At 39.6% G+C, this 19928-nt stretch overlaps 1 protein-coding gene across 1 annotated transcript; it reads left to right on the top strand.

The window, feature by feature from the left end:
* Positions 1–4761: 4761 nt before the first annotated feature.
* LOC133532051 (adhesive plaque matrix protein-like) lies at positions 4762–12873 on the top strand. The gene is made up of 3 exons (XM_061870542.1): positions 4762–6001; positions 8967–9099; positions 10166–12873. Exons 1-3 carry the CDS (start codon positions 5905–5907, stop codon positions 12735–12737), a joined length of 2802 nt encoding a protein of 933 aa, XP_061726526.1. The 5' UTR covers positions 4762–5904; the 3' UTR covers positions 12738–12873.
* Positions 12874–19928: the final 7055 nt, after the last annotated feature.

The following is a 19928-nucleotide window of genomic DNA, read 5'->3' as shown; positions in this document are numbered from 1 at the left end:
AAAGCACCACCGTCATACAGGAGGCTAATCACCTTAACACATTAAAACTATTACACGGGTATAAATTTCCATATTCCTCCATTGTGCCAAAACTATATAAGTCCAATTTTCGTGCCACACTATTATAATGCTTATTTGTACACGTGTATATCCTAGATTGTTGTAAAGGGGTATATGGACTTGTAGTTTTATTTTTTTAATGCAGATATCAAGATTTCACGCATTTAACATCCCACTAATGGCTCTTAGGTGTTTAATAGAAATTAATTGTAAATTGTTCTTATGCAAAATACTCTCAGTTTACTTAGGGCCTGTTTCACAATGTCCAAGTAAAGTCCTGTACCCCTAGTGTAAATTCATTCGATAGCGTGACGTGACGTATGCGTTTGCCTTAAGTCTCATTTTGTATGGGATTTTGAGTTTCCAAAACGTTCCACTTGGCGCGATGTTTCTAAATCCCATACTAAATGAGACATGAGACTTAACGCAAACGCGTATGGTACGTCACGAAATCGAATAAATTTACACTAGGGGCTCTGAATAAGCTACTTCCCACTTATCTGACGCATAAAATCATTCTTGGCGTTTCACAATCTTCAAATAAGGTTTACTGGTATATGTATAAATAATAAAATACATAAATAAAAATTATTTAATTTCAGATTCCTCAGATCCATAGATTGTTAGTTACAAGACACTTATAAAACTACATTAGTAAACTACCTTATATTAACAGGTTCCATACAAATACCTATTTCTTAGATCGTATGATATGAAGGTTGGTATATCGGCGGAGAATATCCGAATCCCACCTCTCTGCTATCATTCTCAGGATGCTATTTGCGATCCCCCTCATCCGCCTCACCACAGATGCCGTCGTCTTCCTTATTAGGTATGGCATAAAAGTCCTCTACACCGGCATCGGCAAACATCCCACAGGCGATGCAGGATCGAGGAAGCCCTGCCTTTACAACTTAAGGTAGTTTTATCTGGCAGTTACTTTATTTGTTACTTAGCTATCCAATACTTCAATTGGACATTGTGGAACAGCCACCCTTCTTAGTTCCGGACATCAGTGTTCCAATGGTAGGTCGCTTTCTATCACCGCACCGCTCGCCGTCGGCAGGGTGTTCATCCTCACACCCTAGAACCTAAGTGGTCGCGCACTGTGCGGTTAAAGAGGAATTTCCTCCCGGGGACGTTCTGGCTACCTATGGAATGAGCTCCTTGCCGAGGATTTCTCGAGAGACCACAATAGATATTATTATTATATGAATCACATCAATGTCTTGCACTTTGTTTTGTCCAGTTTTTTAAATGTTAATCGAGTCTGTTTTTAAAAGAGTTCACTGAGGGTGCACTGTACCCCTAGTGTAAATTTAGTCGATAGCGAAACGTGACGTACGCGTTTGCGTTAAGTCTCATTTTGTATGGGTTTTTGAACAGCGCGCCAAGCGGGACGTTTTGGAAAGTCAAAAATCTCATACAAAATGACACTTAACGCAAACGCGTACGTCACGTTTCGCTGTCGAAAATATTTACACTAGGGGTACTGATTACGGATTCAGGCAAACTGTTCCACACTTTCACTACGCGGTTAGACAGGATGTGTCGTCAGGGGTTGCTACTACTCTGCGTAATAAGGCTCTTTAAAATGCACCAATTAGGATCTTTCGGTTTGGCTCATGGTTGACTGGTAGAGAATGCCTTCTGGCATTAAGTCCGCTATTTGTACTCTTCATATATTGTGCAATAAAGTTTAAATAAATAAAATGGAACATCCTTGAGTTGCATCCATTCATAGGCTACGGTGGCTGCTCACCATCATGCGGGTCGTATGCTTGTTTGGGTATTAAAAAAAAAAACGCGGGTGCGCGAGCGTTTTAAGCTATGATAGCTACTTACCACCTAGGTAGGATGGTTGACCCAGTAGTTGACCACGCACCGGTAGTTGACCATTTGCGACTTCAAATGTCAATATTAAGAATTCCCGCCACTATCTGGTATTTTTTAAGTTGCCTACATGTTATTTCAACTTTAACTGACAAACCAATCACATTCCCGATGACATGAGACAAAAAATGTAGCCTACACTATCATTTTACTTCCGCACGTCGCCGTTAGTTACCGATCTGCCGCCATTACAGTTAGGCACGTGTTCTGACAGGTAAGCCTATTTTATTGTTAATTGGCATTGTTTTTGAATGAACCTTATTGTAATGATTGTTTTTTGTAAAGTTTAAATGTTTATCTTCTCGCCTTCAACGTAGTTTTAAATATAACTACCCTATTTCATGACTTTTTTAAACTGGTTAACTTCTGGTGCATGTTTTTCTTGGTTTTCCTATAGTTGACCAGATGGTCAACGACTGGCTATATGGTTTTTATTTTTTATTTTCTTTTTTTAACTGGATTTTCATAGCTTTGGCATATTCAATACCACCTCTCACGATTTTAAGGTCCAAATCGTGGTGGTTCCTTAAGTTGACCAGTGGTTTGACTTTGGTACCACGTACAAAAAAAAAGCTCCTATGGTTGACCAAGCCTTATAAAACATTATTCTTTGCTTTGCTTGTTTTAGATTAAAAAATGCCACCAAAAAAGAAATTCTTTCAATATAGTGAGGACGACGTTTACGAAGCAGTAAAAGAAATACATTCTGGGAAAAAAAATTAGAGAAACATGCCGCAAATATAAAATCCCCCATTCAACAATGATTAATAAATTTTCTAATGAGTATGATGAATAAGTGCCTTGGCTTTTAGATGAGTACCTAGGTGATTGTATAATTAAGAAACTCAGTTGTTGTAGGTGTTAAAAACCCTAATTGTACTTACCTAATTGTTTTAGTGATAAGAAAAAAATGTGCCATTTCAGTTTTATTTTCAATGTGATTGCTAAGACTGAATATGAAAACTTGTTGATCTAAATTAAAAAAAAGATATTGCTTCTAATTTAAATAAAGTTGATCATAAAAAACAAGCTACTTTTTATTATTTTTTGCTATTTTTGCCTTGTTTTGAAATTGGTCAACTTTGGGTACAAAACTTAACAACTACTGGGGCCTGCTGGTCAAACTTAGGTACATTCCCGTTTTTGGAATTTTAAAAATATTATAAAAAAAACCTGAACGTAATTCTGTGTTTTTTTTTCTTATCTCGACTTTTAATTAGACAATATACAATATAAAAAATAAACTAAAAGTAAACGTCCAAATAGTTTTAAATAACAACGATTTAAAGTCAAAATGTGTCCTTAACTGGTTTGGGACTGGGTCAACCATCCTATTATTTGTTATTCACTTACACGTGGTATGGCTATTCAGATTTTTTTTTGCGCTTGAACTCCCATTTTCTGGTCAATAATACCAGTTGTTTCGTTAAGGTTAAGTGTTGTGGTTTTCGATACAGACGGTAGAACAGTAATCTTCTGATAGCGATCAGTTCAATAAAAACAGGGGTCTATAAACTTGACCGAAACTTGATAATTCAGAGTTATGACGCTTTCGCCGCGGACACTGTGGAGTTGAGAACTTTATTCGGGGAACGAGGTGAAAACGCACACGCCTTGTATTAATTTTACTGTCTAAATCAAGCCATCCCTTACAAACGTTGTCCCCGTGGTCTCGGAGAAGACAACGGCCACGGGGACAACGCCGTCCTCGAAATGTCGGAGGTAAATTTAAAACTTAATACGCGATTAAGTCCCGTTTGTATTAGTTAATAATGTGTAAAAATCGTGTAAGTTTAAATCAGTGTTTTAACATAGTACAACATACGATACTTAATCATGTCCCGCACGCCCCGCCCCGCTGCACGCCGAACTCGAGCGAGCGTCCACTCAGGTCTTACACTAAGGTGAAAATATCGGAGTTTATCCTGTCCCTGGTGGCCGCCCGGTGGGTCGGCCCAGATACCGCTGGGGAGATAGTGTGGAAGTCAATCTGCAGCTTCAAGCTGATAATTAGCAGGAATCGGCGCAGGATCGGGAAAAGTGGCGTGCTATCCTTTCAAAGGCCAAGACCCTCGTTGGGTCACTGAAACATATGAATAGTTAGTATAACTTCCATGTGGTCACAGGAAAGGGATAGGATAGCTACTATCCCTTTTCTGTGACCACATTGAAGTTGTATTCTTATACGTAAAAAGTGTCCTAACTTTACGGTCACAGTGGTCATTGCTAAAAAACAAATCTTCTGCCTCTATGGTCCGTAACTCATAATTGCTATGGAAATAAATTCTGCCGGAAATACTAAAAAATACTTATCTCCTAGGAAATAGAGTCGCAATCTCTCCGGCTAATTATATCAGCTTGATTGACGTTGTAAAGTGTAGTATAAAACAAAACACGTTACAATTATTAATTAGTTAAAATTTGGTTAGTAGAAAAAAAATTGGTTCGATTCGTTTGGGTACCGCAAAAATAAAATCTGTCGCTGTGGTTAGAGGTTTCAGTTCCATATTCGCTGCGTTCAAAGCGGGTGATTCGTTCGAAATGATCACAGCGCTCATTGCGACTAAAAATGGAACCACTGGGGCTGTGCTGTGTGTGTGTGGGCTGAAAATCGATGTCTGCTGCATGAGTCTTGTACCCCTTTTAACTAGGGCTATAATTCTTCATTATTAACTGAAGTTGAACTGAACTAAAAATCGAAGGAGGAAGTGTGTCTCTATCTTCATGTTTTTTATGTGTTTCCATGTACATTATTTTCAGAGGTTGTGCAATAAAGAGGATTTGTATTGTATTGTATTGTATGTATATAAGTACTTAAATAGGTACTTACTCCAAGAAGAAGGAGCAGAGGATCCCATGGCGATCAGGTCAGTCTGATCAGATCTGATGATGAAATCCCGGAGATATTGGGGGAAAATTTCAATACGTATATACAATTCCATATAATGATTTGTATATTCCTTAATAAGTTTTTTTTTTATATTCTCTTGGATAGTCACATTCGGGGAACTCGTGACGAGGAGTAAAAGTTTTTTGAAGTTGTTTTTTTTGTTTAAGGTAATATTTTCCTTGAGAGAATGGACGAAGATCGGAACGTAAAAAGAGCGTACCTGGGTCGCCTAGCAGGAGGACGTCCTATCGGACGCCCTAGGTATCGCTGGAGCGACATGGTGGAGGCGGATCTGCGCGAGCTTCGAGTCGACAATTGGCGAGAGGTCGCACAGGACCGAGAAAAGTAGCGCTGTCTTGTGTCGGAGGCCAAGTCTCATTTTGGGTCGCTGAGCCAACGGAGTAGTAGTAGTAATATTTTCTAAAGTTTTTTAAGTCGTGTGGCTTTTTGACGGGCTGCTGAATTTTTCTCACAACTTTTTTTTGTTCTCACCATAATTTTATATCAGGAACAGCAATCATCGCTTTATTCCAGCTAATCCTCTAAACTTGTAACGTATAATTAAGATATATTTCACATATCCTGCGGGCCCCTTTGTTCAACCTGTCTCGTGTCGTGCGTGCAACGGAGCGTGACAGACACACCCAGCTCAGAACTTTTGCAAAATCACACAAGATTACACGTCTTGGACTATGGCCGGCTGAACGTCCTAGTGCCTTTAGTCGTTTAAAAAAAACATATAATTTTAAGAAAATGTTTGCTATCAATTAAATAACGCAGTTTAAATTTAAATAAAAATATATTGTGTTATTATTAATCTCAATAAACAATAATTAATAACAGTATCGAAATAAAAAGTAATCGCTTGAATAAATTGTCAACGCGCGCCTTTGACATTAGAAAGCGCGGGAAAGCAGAGGCGTTTTTTCAGTTTTAACTTGAACCAATTGCTTATAATTTTGAGTGGTATTCGTCAATTGTAATATTGATAAATTTTTAAACGGTGAAGTGGACTTTAGTATTTTGTTATAAAATGGAATAATAATGAATAAAGTGAGACTATGATAGCAGCAATGTTGAGTATATTGTTTTGGTGTCCGGTGCTCGCGGCGGTGCAGACTTTGACCATAGATTCGCAGCTTGGGACTTCCATTGAAGGTAAGAAGAATCCTAATTAAGGCTTCTACAGATCTTGTAACAGATGGCATGCTAATAAATTATATACACGTATATACGTATAGGTGTGGATCATTTTAGGTATCTTGGTTGCACAGTAACTGATACCAACCGAAGGGAGGAAGAGATAGATCTACGAATCCAAAACGCTTTAAGATGCTCGGCAGCGCTCCATCGAGTTTTAGTGTCAAAGCTGATCAGTAGACCAACCAAGATTCGTGTCTACAAGACTGTAATTAGGCCAATTTTGATGTATGGGTATGAAGCTTGGACTCTGACTCAGAAAGAAGAGAGCAAGCTCTTAGTGGCGGAGAGGAAAATCTGGCAGAAGATTCTGGGACCTATCAGAGATGAAGATGGAACTTGGAGGCGTAGAAAGAATAGGGAGCTAGAGGAGCTGGTTGCGATGCCCAATATAATTGGCGAAATCAAAGCCACACGACTCCGCTGGCTCGGTCACCTAGAGAGGATGGGAGAGGATCGTGCCGTGAGAAGAGCGTATGTGGGGCACCCGGGTGGAAAACGTCCGTCTGGGCGTCCCAGATACCGCTGGAGCGACGAAGTCCTAAAAGACCTGTTCGCCCTCGGAATACCCAACTGGCGTGAAGTGGCGCAGGATAGGGCAGAGTGGCGCTCTCTTGTGTCAGACGCCAAGATCCTGTTTGGGTCACTGAGCCAGTGAAGAGAGAGATATATATGATTGAAAAGATCTTCAGACATCTTCGACACACATTTTTAGGGACATTCTTACACAAATTGACTAAGCCCCACGGTAAGCCAAGAAGGATTGTGTTGTGGGTACTCAGACAACGATATTATATAATATACACATACTTAAATACATAGAAAACACCCATGACTCAGGAACAATATAGGCCATAATTGTTAAAAGAAAACAGGAACAATATTTGTGCTCCTCACACAAATAAAAGCCCTTAACGGGATTCGAAACCACGAACATCGGCATCATAGGCTGGGTCACCCTTTAGGCGAGACCGGTCGTCGATTTAACACTTAAGTGACTATTAATAAACCGTATTGCAACGAGATAAGATTTACTAATGGGCAGTTAAGTTTGTAGGTTGTACTCGTAGTTGTACAGAATAAAAAACATCTCAGCGAATGTGTATTTCCGTCGGTAGAAAAACTACGGGGATTAAGAAACACACAAGTGCAAAAATTTCTTGGTTGCATTTTACGAGTTAGGAGCCCGAGGACCACGTTTCGGAACCTAGTGTGACAAGTAAACACGAACATTTATAAAGAGACGGATGTTTAAGCAAGTCCTCTTCCAATAAATGCCCTTACCAGGATTTGAACTCGGGACCATGGGCTTGATGGGCTTCATAGGCAGGGTCACTACCCACTAGGCCAGACCGGTCGACTTAGGTTTAAATAATGGAAATGGTCAAAAAAGCTCTTGAGTAGCAACTACACAAAAGATCCCTATAGGTCGAAGTGTATCCGCAAGGGCCCCCGAAAATTAGAAGATAAGATAGGTTTAAATAATTTTATGAGGCTAACTAGCGTTCTTCCATAGGGCTAAGATGGTCGGTTCTCTAACAATTATGTAAAGATCACGCGCCATATTGCGGAATTTCATTGGAACTAAAAAATTCATACAGAACTGAACTGTCACTCTATACATGAAAATAACAGCGCCCTCTTGACAATGATCATATATTTCTGGTCGGGCTTTAAGTGTGAAAGTGACGGGCATAGTAACAAGAGATAAAAATGAAACCATGCTGCCATTACCAGAGCAGTAGCAGAGGTAAAATAGACATCACAGGCTTCGTCATTATGTTCAAGTTGTGCCAAATTGTACCTTAGCGGTCAAAAACCTGAAAATATAAATGAATAAATATGTTGTCCCTTTGATTTTACTATCAACCAACTTCAACACGCCAAACACAAGTAAACAATAACTACGTAATACCCGACCTTGCCCAATTATCTTCAAAATAAATCACTTACAGCATCCGGATTGTGAGGTAATTTAAGTGCAAGTTGTCGGTATTTGTTGTTATATTGACATTGCGAGAAAATTAAAGGTTTCCTGTAGGTTATAATAATAATTTAGAAAGAGCAAAGGATATCCCATGGATGTTAATTTGAGGAACACATCAAAAAGTTTACTAAGAGCATCATTGTTTATAACAACTGTGTTTTAACCACGCATTCCTGAGGTCCTAAGGAACAAAAAATGTGACATGAGTATTTGTGAAATCCGCGAAAAAAACATTTTTTGCGGCAAAAAATTTTTTATTGCGTTTTGTGCACACGACAGTATTTATTTTTACACCTTGATGAAAGAAAAATGCGAGTTTACTTTAAACTTTAATGTCTGTCAGGAGAAATGTCTTAACACTCTAAACCAAGTCACATGTCAGCGTCACAGCTGAAAGGCGTTTTTCACTAAGTTTGAAACAAATTTTCACAAAAATTATCATTATCCCTAAATCAAGATCGATTTCAGGAAACTTTGTATGACATTTTAGTCTCTAAATGCGGGTTTAATAGGCCCACGGTTATAAATATATGTATGGCTTAGTTTAGGAAATAAACAAGTCCAGGGCCGGATTTAGGGGAGGGCAACTGGGGCGACAGCCCCGGGGCCTCCACAAACGAGGGGCCCCCACAATAGAGACTTCGAAACATTGTCCATTATATTTGGAAAATAATTTGGGGCCAGAGGGCCTCCACTCATTTGTTGCCCCGAGGCCTCCAGACCTCTAAATCCGACATTGAACAAGTCAGTGTAATTTAAATATTTAATTCGTTTTTGTTAATTTATAAGGTAAAAACTTATTTAAAGCCCCTCTTGTATCTAGTTGTGTCAGTTTTTAAGCTATAACATGAGATATTTTTTTTATACCTAAGTGATATGATTATTAAGTTTCTATTTGGTTTCTATAAAGGTTAAAATGAATTAACTAATTTCCAGATTGCTTCGACCGCATATCGATCGGCGAGCAACTCTCCCCGGACGCCATCTATCGGAACATCACGGAACTAACGACGCGCGAGTGCGAGACGCTCTGCAAGCAGGACAAGCAATGCCAGACCTTCGATTACGGGTGAGTTCAGTCGTTGGAAGTTAGGTGGCGCTGGTAGTTAGTTTCATGTTTAGAAGGCAGATGGCGCTCGTTAACTCAATAATCTATAGATATAATAGTAAAATATATAAAAGTTTATATGTCTGTTGACAATTTTCAGTTTAGTAAGTGCTTTTTAAAACCAATGAGTTTTAAAGAAACATAACTTTGGGATTTTAACGTCTCACCAAACAGAGGTTGAACAATTGAGGTGGATTGCCAATCTTACCGATGGCACCAGCGCTCGAAACGATGCTGCCATACCTTTGGCTTTTGATCTGTACCCCTAGTGTAAATAAATTCGATTTCGAAACGTGACGTACGCGTTTGCGTTTAGTCTCATTTTGTATGTGATTTAGAAAGAGCGCGCCAAGCGGGACGTTTTGGAAACTCAAAATCCTATACAAAATGAGACTTAACGCAAACGCGTTCGTCACGTTATGATGTCGATTGAATTTACACTAGGGGTACTGTTAGAAGGCGACACTTTTGGATATTTAACAAATTTAACACATATCAGTAAAATAATAAGGATCAAAGTCAAATGGCGTTCTATAAGTTTTTATCATGTGTCGAAAGATGGCAGTAAATTTATTGTGCCTACAAAGTTTTCTTTGAAAATCCACCTCTATTTCAAATTCTTTTTGCTCTCACGTAGGCCAAAAAAACTGTTGAATTTAATTGTTTTATTGTAGGAATTTAGAAACCGTGCTACATGTTTTTTTTTCCATATATTTGCTATAATGTTAGCTGAAAGTGATCTTTCATGCATTAGGATAAATTCTCCATTATATTTTTGTTCTGTAATGCTCTGTTATGACCTGTTTCGTGAACAATAAAGTCTATGCCTGTACCAACGTATAAAAAATCTTTCAGGAAATTAACTATTCGACAAAAATTCGGTCTTCGGTTATCTAGAAGATATCGTTCTTAAGCGTTCAGAGTGCCTATTATCTCTTAATCAGCTTCTGTATTATTTTTATTGATTGCGGTTTGTTGTGCAATAACAATATGCCTTTCTGTACTATAAAACCTTTAATCTTTTCAGGGTTGGTGCTAAAGGCAACGCCACCTGCAACCTCAGCACCCTTGGCGACTCAGACCTTCGCGTCCAGAACTTAATCCAACGGCACCCAGACTACGATATCTACGTCCGCAGGGTCCTCTGCGAACAGATGGCCCCCACCCCCCTCCAACCCCAGTTTGATGAAGATAACCCTCCACTCCATCGCCCTGTTTTCCGCCCTGATGAGGAGGAACCCAAAAACCCCTTATCAGACGACTTTTCAGACTTAAGGCCTTTTGAAACAAGACCTTACTTCAGACCACCAAGACCTAACTATATAGACAACGATAGACCTGATGATTACAATTCAAAACCGAATTTAGATAACCCTCCTAGCTACGGAGCGCATAGACCTCCTGAAATACCGTACAGACCAATCAGACCTTACCCTGAACCTATTCAACCTGAACCGTATATGCCTGAGAGACCATGGATAAGGCCAGATGACCCATATAGACCACAACGACCAAGACCAGATGTACCATATGGTCCTGAAAAACCGTTAAGGCCAGAGGATTATAGACCTATAAGGCCGAATGACCCATATGGATCTGACCTAAGACCTGATGATCCTTACAAGCCGGATAGACCATTAAGACCTGATCCTTATAGGCCTGAAAGGCCAGGCTCATATAGACCTGATGAACCATACAGACCTAGTTCTAATAGGCCTTATAACTATTCGCGTCCAAAACCGGATCCATATGATGAGCTGCAGTTTCAAGGGGGCTACGGAAGACCAAAACCAGACCCAGGTCTTTGGAGACCAGACCCTATCTATCCACCTTCACCAAATGATGATGTTCCTGACTTATACGGACTTAAGCCACTAAGACCTGAAAGTCCTCCATATAAACCCCAAGACCCTGAGTATCACTACATTGTCAGACCAAATAAAAAACCAAGACCTCAACATGATTACAACAAACCTGCTGAAGACCCATATAAACCTAATAAACCTGACTACGAATCAAACAGACCTGATCCATACTCACCGAGTAAACCTGATCCAATTGAAGATAGTGGTTACGGAAATAAACCAATTCAGGATTATCCAACAAAACCAAATGATGGGTACAAGCCTAAACCAGACCCATATGGTCCTGGGCCAATAGGACCACCAGATAGACCTTACAGACCAAACAGACCTTACTATGGCTATCCATCAAGACCTAGTGAAAAACCTAGCTACAGTTACAACAGTCAATACGCTAGCGGTTATGGCCAGAGTCAAGATAACTCAATCTATTTAGAAATATATGATCCCCCAAGACCTTATAAGCCAATGAGACCTTTAAATGACAAGCCATATCCAAGTCATGGTTATGGTCAAAATTATGGCTATGGTAGCTACACAGGCCATCATTCTTATGCTCCACCTTCTAACAGTCACTTAGGATATGGTCCAGTAGAATCTGGTCTGTATAGTCAGAATTATAACAGACCTGGTGACGAAAGACCTGACCGGCCTTATGGTCAAGGTTCTTACGGAAGTCAGAATTTTGATCACTCATCTAGTGGATATGGTCACCAAAAGCCTCAAGTTTCTAAACCATCGTATGGAAGCCAAGGTTCATATGGTCAAAATGATTTTACTGGTGACCATGGTGGGTCAAGCTATGGTGTTGATCGACCATCTTATGGTCAAGATAACAAACCTTATGGTCTCAATGATAGGCCTTCATATACCAGTCCTAAACCTTCTTATGGTATTAGTCATGATAGTACTTACGGTAGTACTCAAAGACCTCTTTATGGAGAAACTCAGGAAAAACCTTCATATGGAGCTCAGATACCATCCTATGGGAATCAAGATCCGAACAGACCAGACGCAAATGACAAACCTTATGGGGATAATCAAAATTATGGTCAAAGTGATTATAAGCCCAGTCAGAAGCCTAATGAGACCTATGATAGACCTGATGTTAGACCGGTTTATGAATATGAACTAGAAAAACCTGGAAATGTTCCTAGTTACATAGTGAAACCTAATGGTGATGTAATTACTTCAAGACCTGTGACTGTTGGTGATTATGGGAAACCAACCTATGATAGACCAGGATATGGGGATCCAAATTACGAGGATAAGCCAGGATATGGCAAACCAGGTCATGGGTATGGAGAAAAACCACAGTATGGAGGGTATGGAGACCAGCCAGCATATGACAGACCAGCGTATGGGGGTGGCAATAGTTATGGGTCTAAACCAGGGTATGGGGATAAACCTGGATACGAAAGGCCAGACTATGGTGACAAGCCTGCATATGATAGACCTACGTATGGAAGTGGAGATAGTAATAGACCTGGGTATGGGTCTAAGCCAGGGTATGGTGGCAAACCTGAATTTGATACGCCAGAGTATGGCGCTAAGCCAGAATATGGTGGTGGGGCCAGCAATGGACCTGGATATGGATCTAAACCTGGATATAGTGACAAACCTGGATATGATACAGGGTATGGAGATAAACCAGGTTATGGGGATGACGGCAACAGGCCAGGATATGGAGACGCAGGATACAGAGATCCAGGGAAGCTGGGCAGTTATAAAGGTTAGTGCATAACTCTTATTAGATCAAGGCGTTTCAAAAAAAGTTGTTTCAACTTACTTCTGTTTTTACTCAGCTCGATCACCCCTACGACTACATCACGTTATTTTTATTTGAGTCTCAAATACTGAAAAAATGTATCGCGTCTGTAAAGGTGCCGCGTAAAGTAGCCCTTGTACATTTTAACCCCGACCCGGGTACGTCGTTAAACTACGTCCAAAAGAGAGGTATGGGCATTGTGAATGTAATCTCGCCTTGTGTGGTAGGGCACAGCACAGCAGATGTCATTCCAGATCTAGAGCAGAGCCCAACTGGGGAAGTACCTCCACCTTACAGAAGACCGCAGCCAAATAACACTAGACCCTACTCATAGCGTTATGTTCCTGTTCCTGCCGGTGAGTAAGGTTGCCAGAGCTCAACTAGGGGGGGTTAGGGTAGGCAACGCGCATGTAACTCCTCTAGAGTTGAAGGCGTACATAGGCTACGGAGAGGCAGGCCTTATGGTTGTTTGCCACCGACATAGTATAAAAAAAATTAAAGAGAGACTGTATCTTTATCTGTAATTATAGGTATACCTACACTGTATGTATATGTACTTTAATTGGGAATTCCTTTATGCCGCTTTAAAACACAGCAAGGTTATGCCATTAATTAAATTAACACAATACCCAATTAAATAAAACAATTAATTTGCACGCGGAAACATACACACATACAAATTGTTTAACATATGTCCAGGTTGTTTTACTAAGGTTTTTTTTTTGAGTTCTTGCAAGGAAAACAGCGAAACCAGTTCTCTTAGTTATAGAATACATTAAAAATTCTGATAATTCATATTCTGAACCGCAATAAATGTCATATACGAAGAAAAAGTGACCGTGGAACTCTCAAGTGTAAGGATCATTATTTACGGCTTATACGGATCCCTTTATTTGACATAATTATTGAAAGTCATAATGTAATGTTTGTCAGATTATCATTAGTCATAATTCTGAAACCGTTAACTTCTCAGGTTTTACGTAAGGTTATCCTATAGATAGGTTAGGTTAGGTTTGTTTTATGGTAATCCTGAAAAGTTACGCGTTTCTGAGAAAAAACAAATTATGACTAATAGTTAGGGAGGCGAATAGGGGAATTTTCGGTAATACTCGAGCGTGGCAGTTTAAGATATGAGAGATACCTTAGACCTAATAGAACAACCTAGTAAAGTATTTAGCTCTATATGTAGTGACGCGCGCCTAGGATAGACGATCAGATTAGTAAAAAAAAATCGATAGTCTGAAATACTCGAGCGCGTCAGATTAAGATATTGGGGGTTGATTTTAGTATTTTAAGACTAAATTTAACTAATCTGACGATAAGTCCTTGACGCCGCCGAGTTATAGGGTCGCGAACTTGTAAAAAAAAAACGTTAATCCGGCATTCTCGAGCGCGATTTTTATTTTTTTATTTTGAAGAATATAATCTAAAACTTACTAAAAATACAAAATCTGCCGGTTTCCGCATGACCGGAAGCGTGGAGGAGCCATTTCATCTTCCGAAAAACGCGTTGCGGCATATAAGTCGCGAACGATACATTTTACAAAAAAAAAAGTTTAAATAAACAAAAAAGGTAATTTTATTTTACACAAAAAAGGTCTCTTTACATTTTTGTCCAATGTTAAAACTTTTTGACTTGGATCATCATAAAAACTCTAACTCCCGGTTTTTTGAGTATATCTCGAAAACTGAGGGTGTTAAAAAAAATTGATATGAAATAACGATGATTAAATTATGTGACTTTTATTATATGTATGTCAAAAATTTTTTTTTTCCAAAGCTTCTCGACAATTTTCGAATACGAATAAATGAATACGAATACGAATGAATGACGATAAGGACTACCACATCAGCGGTCCTCAGCAAATCCGATTAGTAGACTTTGCGAAGGACTTGAAAAATATCAAGTTCAAAGAAGCTCTAGTCAAGTTTTTCATTGATCATTGGAATAGTCAAGAGATGGCCGTTATTATTCGCAACAAAACAATCTATTTGAACCACAACTTGTGCTACGTCTTCAAAGTCGTCGATGGAATAGTGCAGAGAACAATCGATGATAAGCTCTCATGCTCAAGTCACGAAGAAGCCGACACGAAGACAGTTTTCCTTGCCTGTCAATTGCCACAAGGTTCTACAACAATCATTCGAACATCAGACACAGATATTCTGGTCATTGTGTTGGCCAATGTGGAGCATTTGAACGAATCGGTTAGAGCGTGGATGGATCTCGGAGTCGGTAATGCACGTCGCTATATAGATGTTTCGGCACTGTCAGTTCAGTTAGGCTCAATGCTTTCACGCGCACTGCCTGCTTTCCACGCTTTAACAGGATGCGATTTTAATCCAGCATTGTATAAACGAGGCAAAAAGAGACCTTTTGATATTTTGAGAAAATCTGAGATCTTTCAAAAAGCGCTCGCTGATGTAGGGTCCGATCGTTGTGATATCCAAACAATATTACATCTACATTTACGTTGGTTGCCTATCGCTTTATTGTCATTCTTAAAATCCCCGTTTTATCAAGGAGAAAGAAAGGAAAAAAAGAAACCAAAAAACCTTTTTCGGTCAGATTAAGAGAACCCACCCACATTTTTGTCAGATTAAGAAAATATGCTTTCAGGATACCGAGATAAACCTCCCCTATGAAAATCTGATGCGCTCGAGTATTTCAAAAACACTTTTTTTTTTGCATTTTCAAAAATTCATCGTAACTTATCGTCACGCCGAAATCGTCAGTTTTTTTAAAGGGAGCTTCCTTGGGGCCTACTTAACACCCCTTTCGAAAATCTGACGCGCTCGAGTATTATTATTTTTTTTGCATTTTTGACTACTTTATATTCCTACCCCCACCACGCAAACCGGCAGATTAGTATACCGTTGTTATCAGAGGCACTTGGGGCATACGTAGTATGAATATCTGACGCGCTCGAGAATGCCCAAGTAACTGTTTTTTTTAACATTTTTGAAAAACCGTACACGCCAAACCCACCGCTAAAATGGTTTTTACCATACGAGCTTTTCTTTTCGAAATTATTTTATCTTTCGATTTTGATAGGTCTCGACGGCGCCGTTGAATTACGCCATTTAGCTACCTCGCCTCCCTAACTATAACGAAAATGCGGACTAACAATAAATTATGACTTAAAACTTTATGGGAAACAATAGAGACCCATAGCTTATATTTGGACTATTCTTACTTTAATTTATGACAAGCTTATAAAAGAATATCAATTGACTCTTACTTGTGACTGGTTCCCGCCATTTTGAATTGTTATAAAAAGGCGGGTATAAGGGGTGACAAGCGGTCAGTTCGAGTAGGGACAAGTTACAATGAAGACTTCTTGGAATATTTATTATAAATTGGTTGTTATTATGTTTGTAACAAATGAATAAAGTTAAAATACTTAAAATATTGGTACAAGTTTTTTTTATACTACGTCGGTGGCAAACAAGCATACGGCCCGCCTGATGGTAAGCAATCTCCGTAGCCTATGTACGCCTGCAACTCCAGAGGAGCTACATGCGCGTTGCCGACCCTAAACCCCCCCCCCCCTCGTTGAGCTCTGGCAACCTTACTCACCGGCAGGAACACAACACTATGAGTAGGGTCTAGTGTTATTTGGCTGCTGTTTTCTGTAAGGTGGAGGTACTTCCCCAGTTGGGCTCTGCTCTAGAACTGGAATGACATCCACTGGCTGTGCCCTACCACACAAAGCGAGATGACATTCACAATGCCCATACCTCTCTTTTGGATGTAGTTTAAGGACGTACCCGGGTCCCAAAGGTCCCAAGTATTCGTTTTCATCATTAACCAGATGATCCCACCTGTATGGCAACATTTATAAATACAACAGCCAATACCTGGGTAAACATTATATTGTAATAATCTTAAAAATAAATAATAACTACAATATAACATAGATGTATAGCTCAATATTAGTCCATATGACACATAATTCACAAAAAATATGTCCAAAGTAAGGTCACGCCCGTCTGGCCTTTTGTTTCAACATTAATTGTGTTAAACAATAACGTAATGTTTTTGGCGGTCTTTCAACCACGTTTACGGTTAAAACTGGTGAAATTCGTTTTTATTTCATTTAAATGTAATTTAAAATAACGAAGGACAGTGACATGTCATTCTGTCGTTATCCAACATTAGGTATTTTGGGGTCGTGATCCTGAATTGTCGAAAATATGTTAAGGGTCCCCAGCAAGCTCGGTTCTCCATACAAACGTTACGCTGACCGAAGAGCTGGCGGCTTCCTCGCACAATGTATCAGTATTGTGATACAACGAGGAAATTCCGCCAGCATCCTTGGTACAATGCCTAAAGGGCCTATTTTAGATATAACCTAGTTATAGTAATCATCTGTATATATCCATTATGTATATTGTTATTGTAAATCGACGACCAGTTTGGCCTAGTGGGTAGTGACTAGTGACCCTGCCTACGAAGCTGACGGTCCCGGGTTCAAATCCTGGTAAGGGCATTTATATATATATAAATATTTGTTCCCGAGTCATGGGTGTTTTCTATGTATTTAAGTATTTATAAATATTTATATATTATATATATCGTTGTCTAAGTACCCTCAACACAAGCCTTATTGAGCTTACTGTGGGACTTAGTCAATTTGTGTAATAATGTCCTATAATATTTATTTATTTAAATAAATATTATAAATGTCAAATGACTAACTAGATTGCTCTGAAACCTCGTACTTACAATATGATAAGGTATATCTACTCCTGTAGGGCTAAGATGGTCGGCTCTTTATCATTTGTCACCATGCCTGTCACGTTCTAACAAGTATGTAAGCGCGAAAGTGACAGGAATGGTAACAAGTGATAAAAATGGAACCATACTGCCACCGCTGTAGGGCTAAGATGGTCGGCTGATAATAATTATCTGGGGCTTTATTTCATGCATGGTGTGAAATAATTTAAATACAGTCGAATGCCCTATTGCGGGTATCTTACCAGTCAACCAACCATATGGCAAATACATAATTATTTATTCTTTATTCTTTATTGTATTGCAGTCATGCTCATTATACATTAGGTGTTACAGTTTGAAGATGGTAGGTACATGACACCCTTTAAGGGCACTCAATATTTCTTATGTCTAGGTATTTAATACTTATGGCAACGAGATCTATATTTATAACGTTAAATTTTATCGACGTTTATGCAATATAAGATATAAAATGTCAAGTTCGTTTATGAAATTAATAAATAAATAAATTAATTAATTAATAAAATAATGATGGTAAATACTAAATGTAATGAGTATTTTATTAATATATTAAAATAATAAGCAACATGGTTAATATTAATTAACTACAGCGTGATTTTATTTATATGTCGGAGACAGATCGGGTATTAGTACGGACGCTCAATTGTAGCGCAGCGCGCGAACAGCTATGATTGGTCGATCGGGTAGCTGACGTCACATCGAACCAGCTAGCCCCACTTCGTGCGCTAGGATGGAGTCGGGCAGGCCAAGACGTGATTCATTCTCCGACTGACTGCGCTAGAGTGAACACCTTGGTCCTACCACGGAACTGTCCACGCTACATTGTGTTACTTAGTGCTCGATAATTGTGTATCCAATAAATAAAGAACCATTTGATTTCCATCATTGTCTCAATACTCGAATTACCCAGCAACGCCCAATGTCTGAAGATATTGATCCGTCATCAGAAGTGGGATCTAATCGAGCAAATGAGACACGTATTAGTGGCACCGGAACTGACGTACCATGGCAGCAAATCCTCGAGGCTCAAAACCAGCAAATGCGCGCGCTTATCGAAGCGCTGCGAAGCCCAGCAGCGATAACCAACACTTCGCGTGTGGTTTTTCCAGACTTCGATCCCGATAAGCAAGACAACGATGCACTGTCTTGGGCTACTACTGCCGACGTGTGTATGACCGATACTCCATTAGAAGGCGGTCAGCTTGTTGTTGCCATCAGCAAGGCATTGAAAGGAGCAGCGTCGACGTGGCTGTCACGGATCATTTACCCTGGTATTACGTGGCAAAAGTTCAAGGAACTATTCATTGCAAGGTTTGCCCCAAGTGAAACTTTAGCAGCCACACTAATTAACCTTGCTACTGATAAACCCGGGGAAAAGGAAACGTATGGTGCATACGCAAGCCGTGTTATGTCGTCCCTCATGAATCGTTTTAAAAACGTCGACACCGAACGTGTAATGCTATCAATCGTGCTTGCACACTTAGCACATATGGATACGAGACTTCAACGCCTGGCTTTTACTACTGAGATTACTTCGCGAGATGAATTACAAAAGGAATTACAGGCTTTTTCTTATTTGAAGAGAAAAGCACCAACTCATGAAGATAAAAGTAAGGATGATAACATCAAACGCCCGAGACTGTCTACTACACAACTCAAATGCTTCGGTTGTGGTAAAATAGGTCACAAACAAGCCGAATGTCGAATGAAAACAAAGAAAGCGGTCGCATCTCACGCAACACCCAAGCCGTCTACCAGTACATCCGTCGTATGCTTCAAGTGCGGAACTCAAGGCCACATCGCGAGTCGCTGCACCAGCGCCACCAGCTCAACGAGCCCAGCGGCGACCGAGCGACGCGTCAACGTGTGTGCCATTGCACCGCCAACTGGATCACTGTCTCAACTCGGTAAGCAGTTTACATTTCACTTTGATACAGGCTCTGAGTGTTCCTTAGTTAAAGAGAGCCTTGCTAGTAAAATGGCTGGCAAACGTGACGAAAAATTAGTGTCTTTAATCGGTATTGGTAACAACAAAGTAAATAGCACCGAGCAAATTGCTTGCCTAGCTGAGGTTTGTGACTTTCCAATGGAAATATTATTTCATGTTCTACCTGATGCGTACTTGAGCAGCGATATGTTAGTAGGCCGCGAAATCTTAGGTAAAGGTTTTATCGTAACGATAGGAGAAAATTTGTTTTCGCTATCGAAGAAATGTGAAGTAAATACTTGCGAGAAAACAAATGAAAACAAACAAGTAATTAGTTTTGAGCAGGTAGATACGGACTGTTCTTCCGAAAGTAGGCCCGCTCTTGTGGAGTTGTTGAATGATTACTGTGATCAATTTACTCATGGGTTTCCAACTACCCGCGTAACAACTGGTAAATGCGAAATACGTTTGATA

This window comes from Cydia pomonella, chromosome 26, assembly GCF_033807575.1.
Source record: "Cydia pomonella isolate Wapato2018A chromosome 26, ilCydPomo1, whole genome shotgun sequence".
In the NCBI taxonomy this organism is placed as follows: domain Eukaryota; kingdom Metazoa; phylum Arthropoda; class Insecta; order Lepidoptera; family Tortricidae; genus Cydia; species Cydia pomonella.
Note: the sequence above shows the minus strand (reverse complement) of the source record. Positions and strands in the feature narration are given on the sequence as shown.

Excerpts from the sequence above, each read along its gene's own strand:
- LOC133532051 (XM_061870542.1), top strand. The coding sequence starts at position 5,905 with ATGATAGCAGCAATGTTGAGTATATTGTTTTGGTGTCCGGTGCTCGCG. Across the intron at positions 6,002-8,966 it reads GCTTGGGACTTCCATTGAAG|ATTGCTTCGACCGCATATCG; the intron begins GTAAGAAGAATC and ends ACTAATTTCCAG. Across the intron at positions 9,100-10,165 it reads TGCCAGACCTTCGATTACGG|GGTTGGTGCTAAAGGCAACG; the intron begins GTGAGTTCAGTC and ends TAATCTTTTCAG.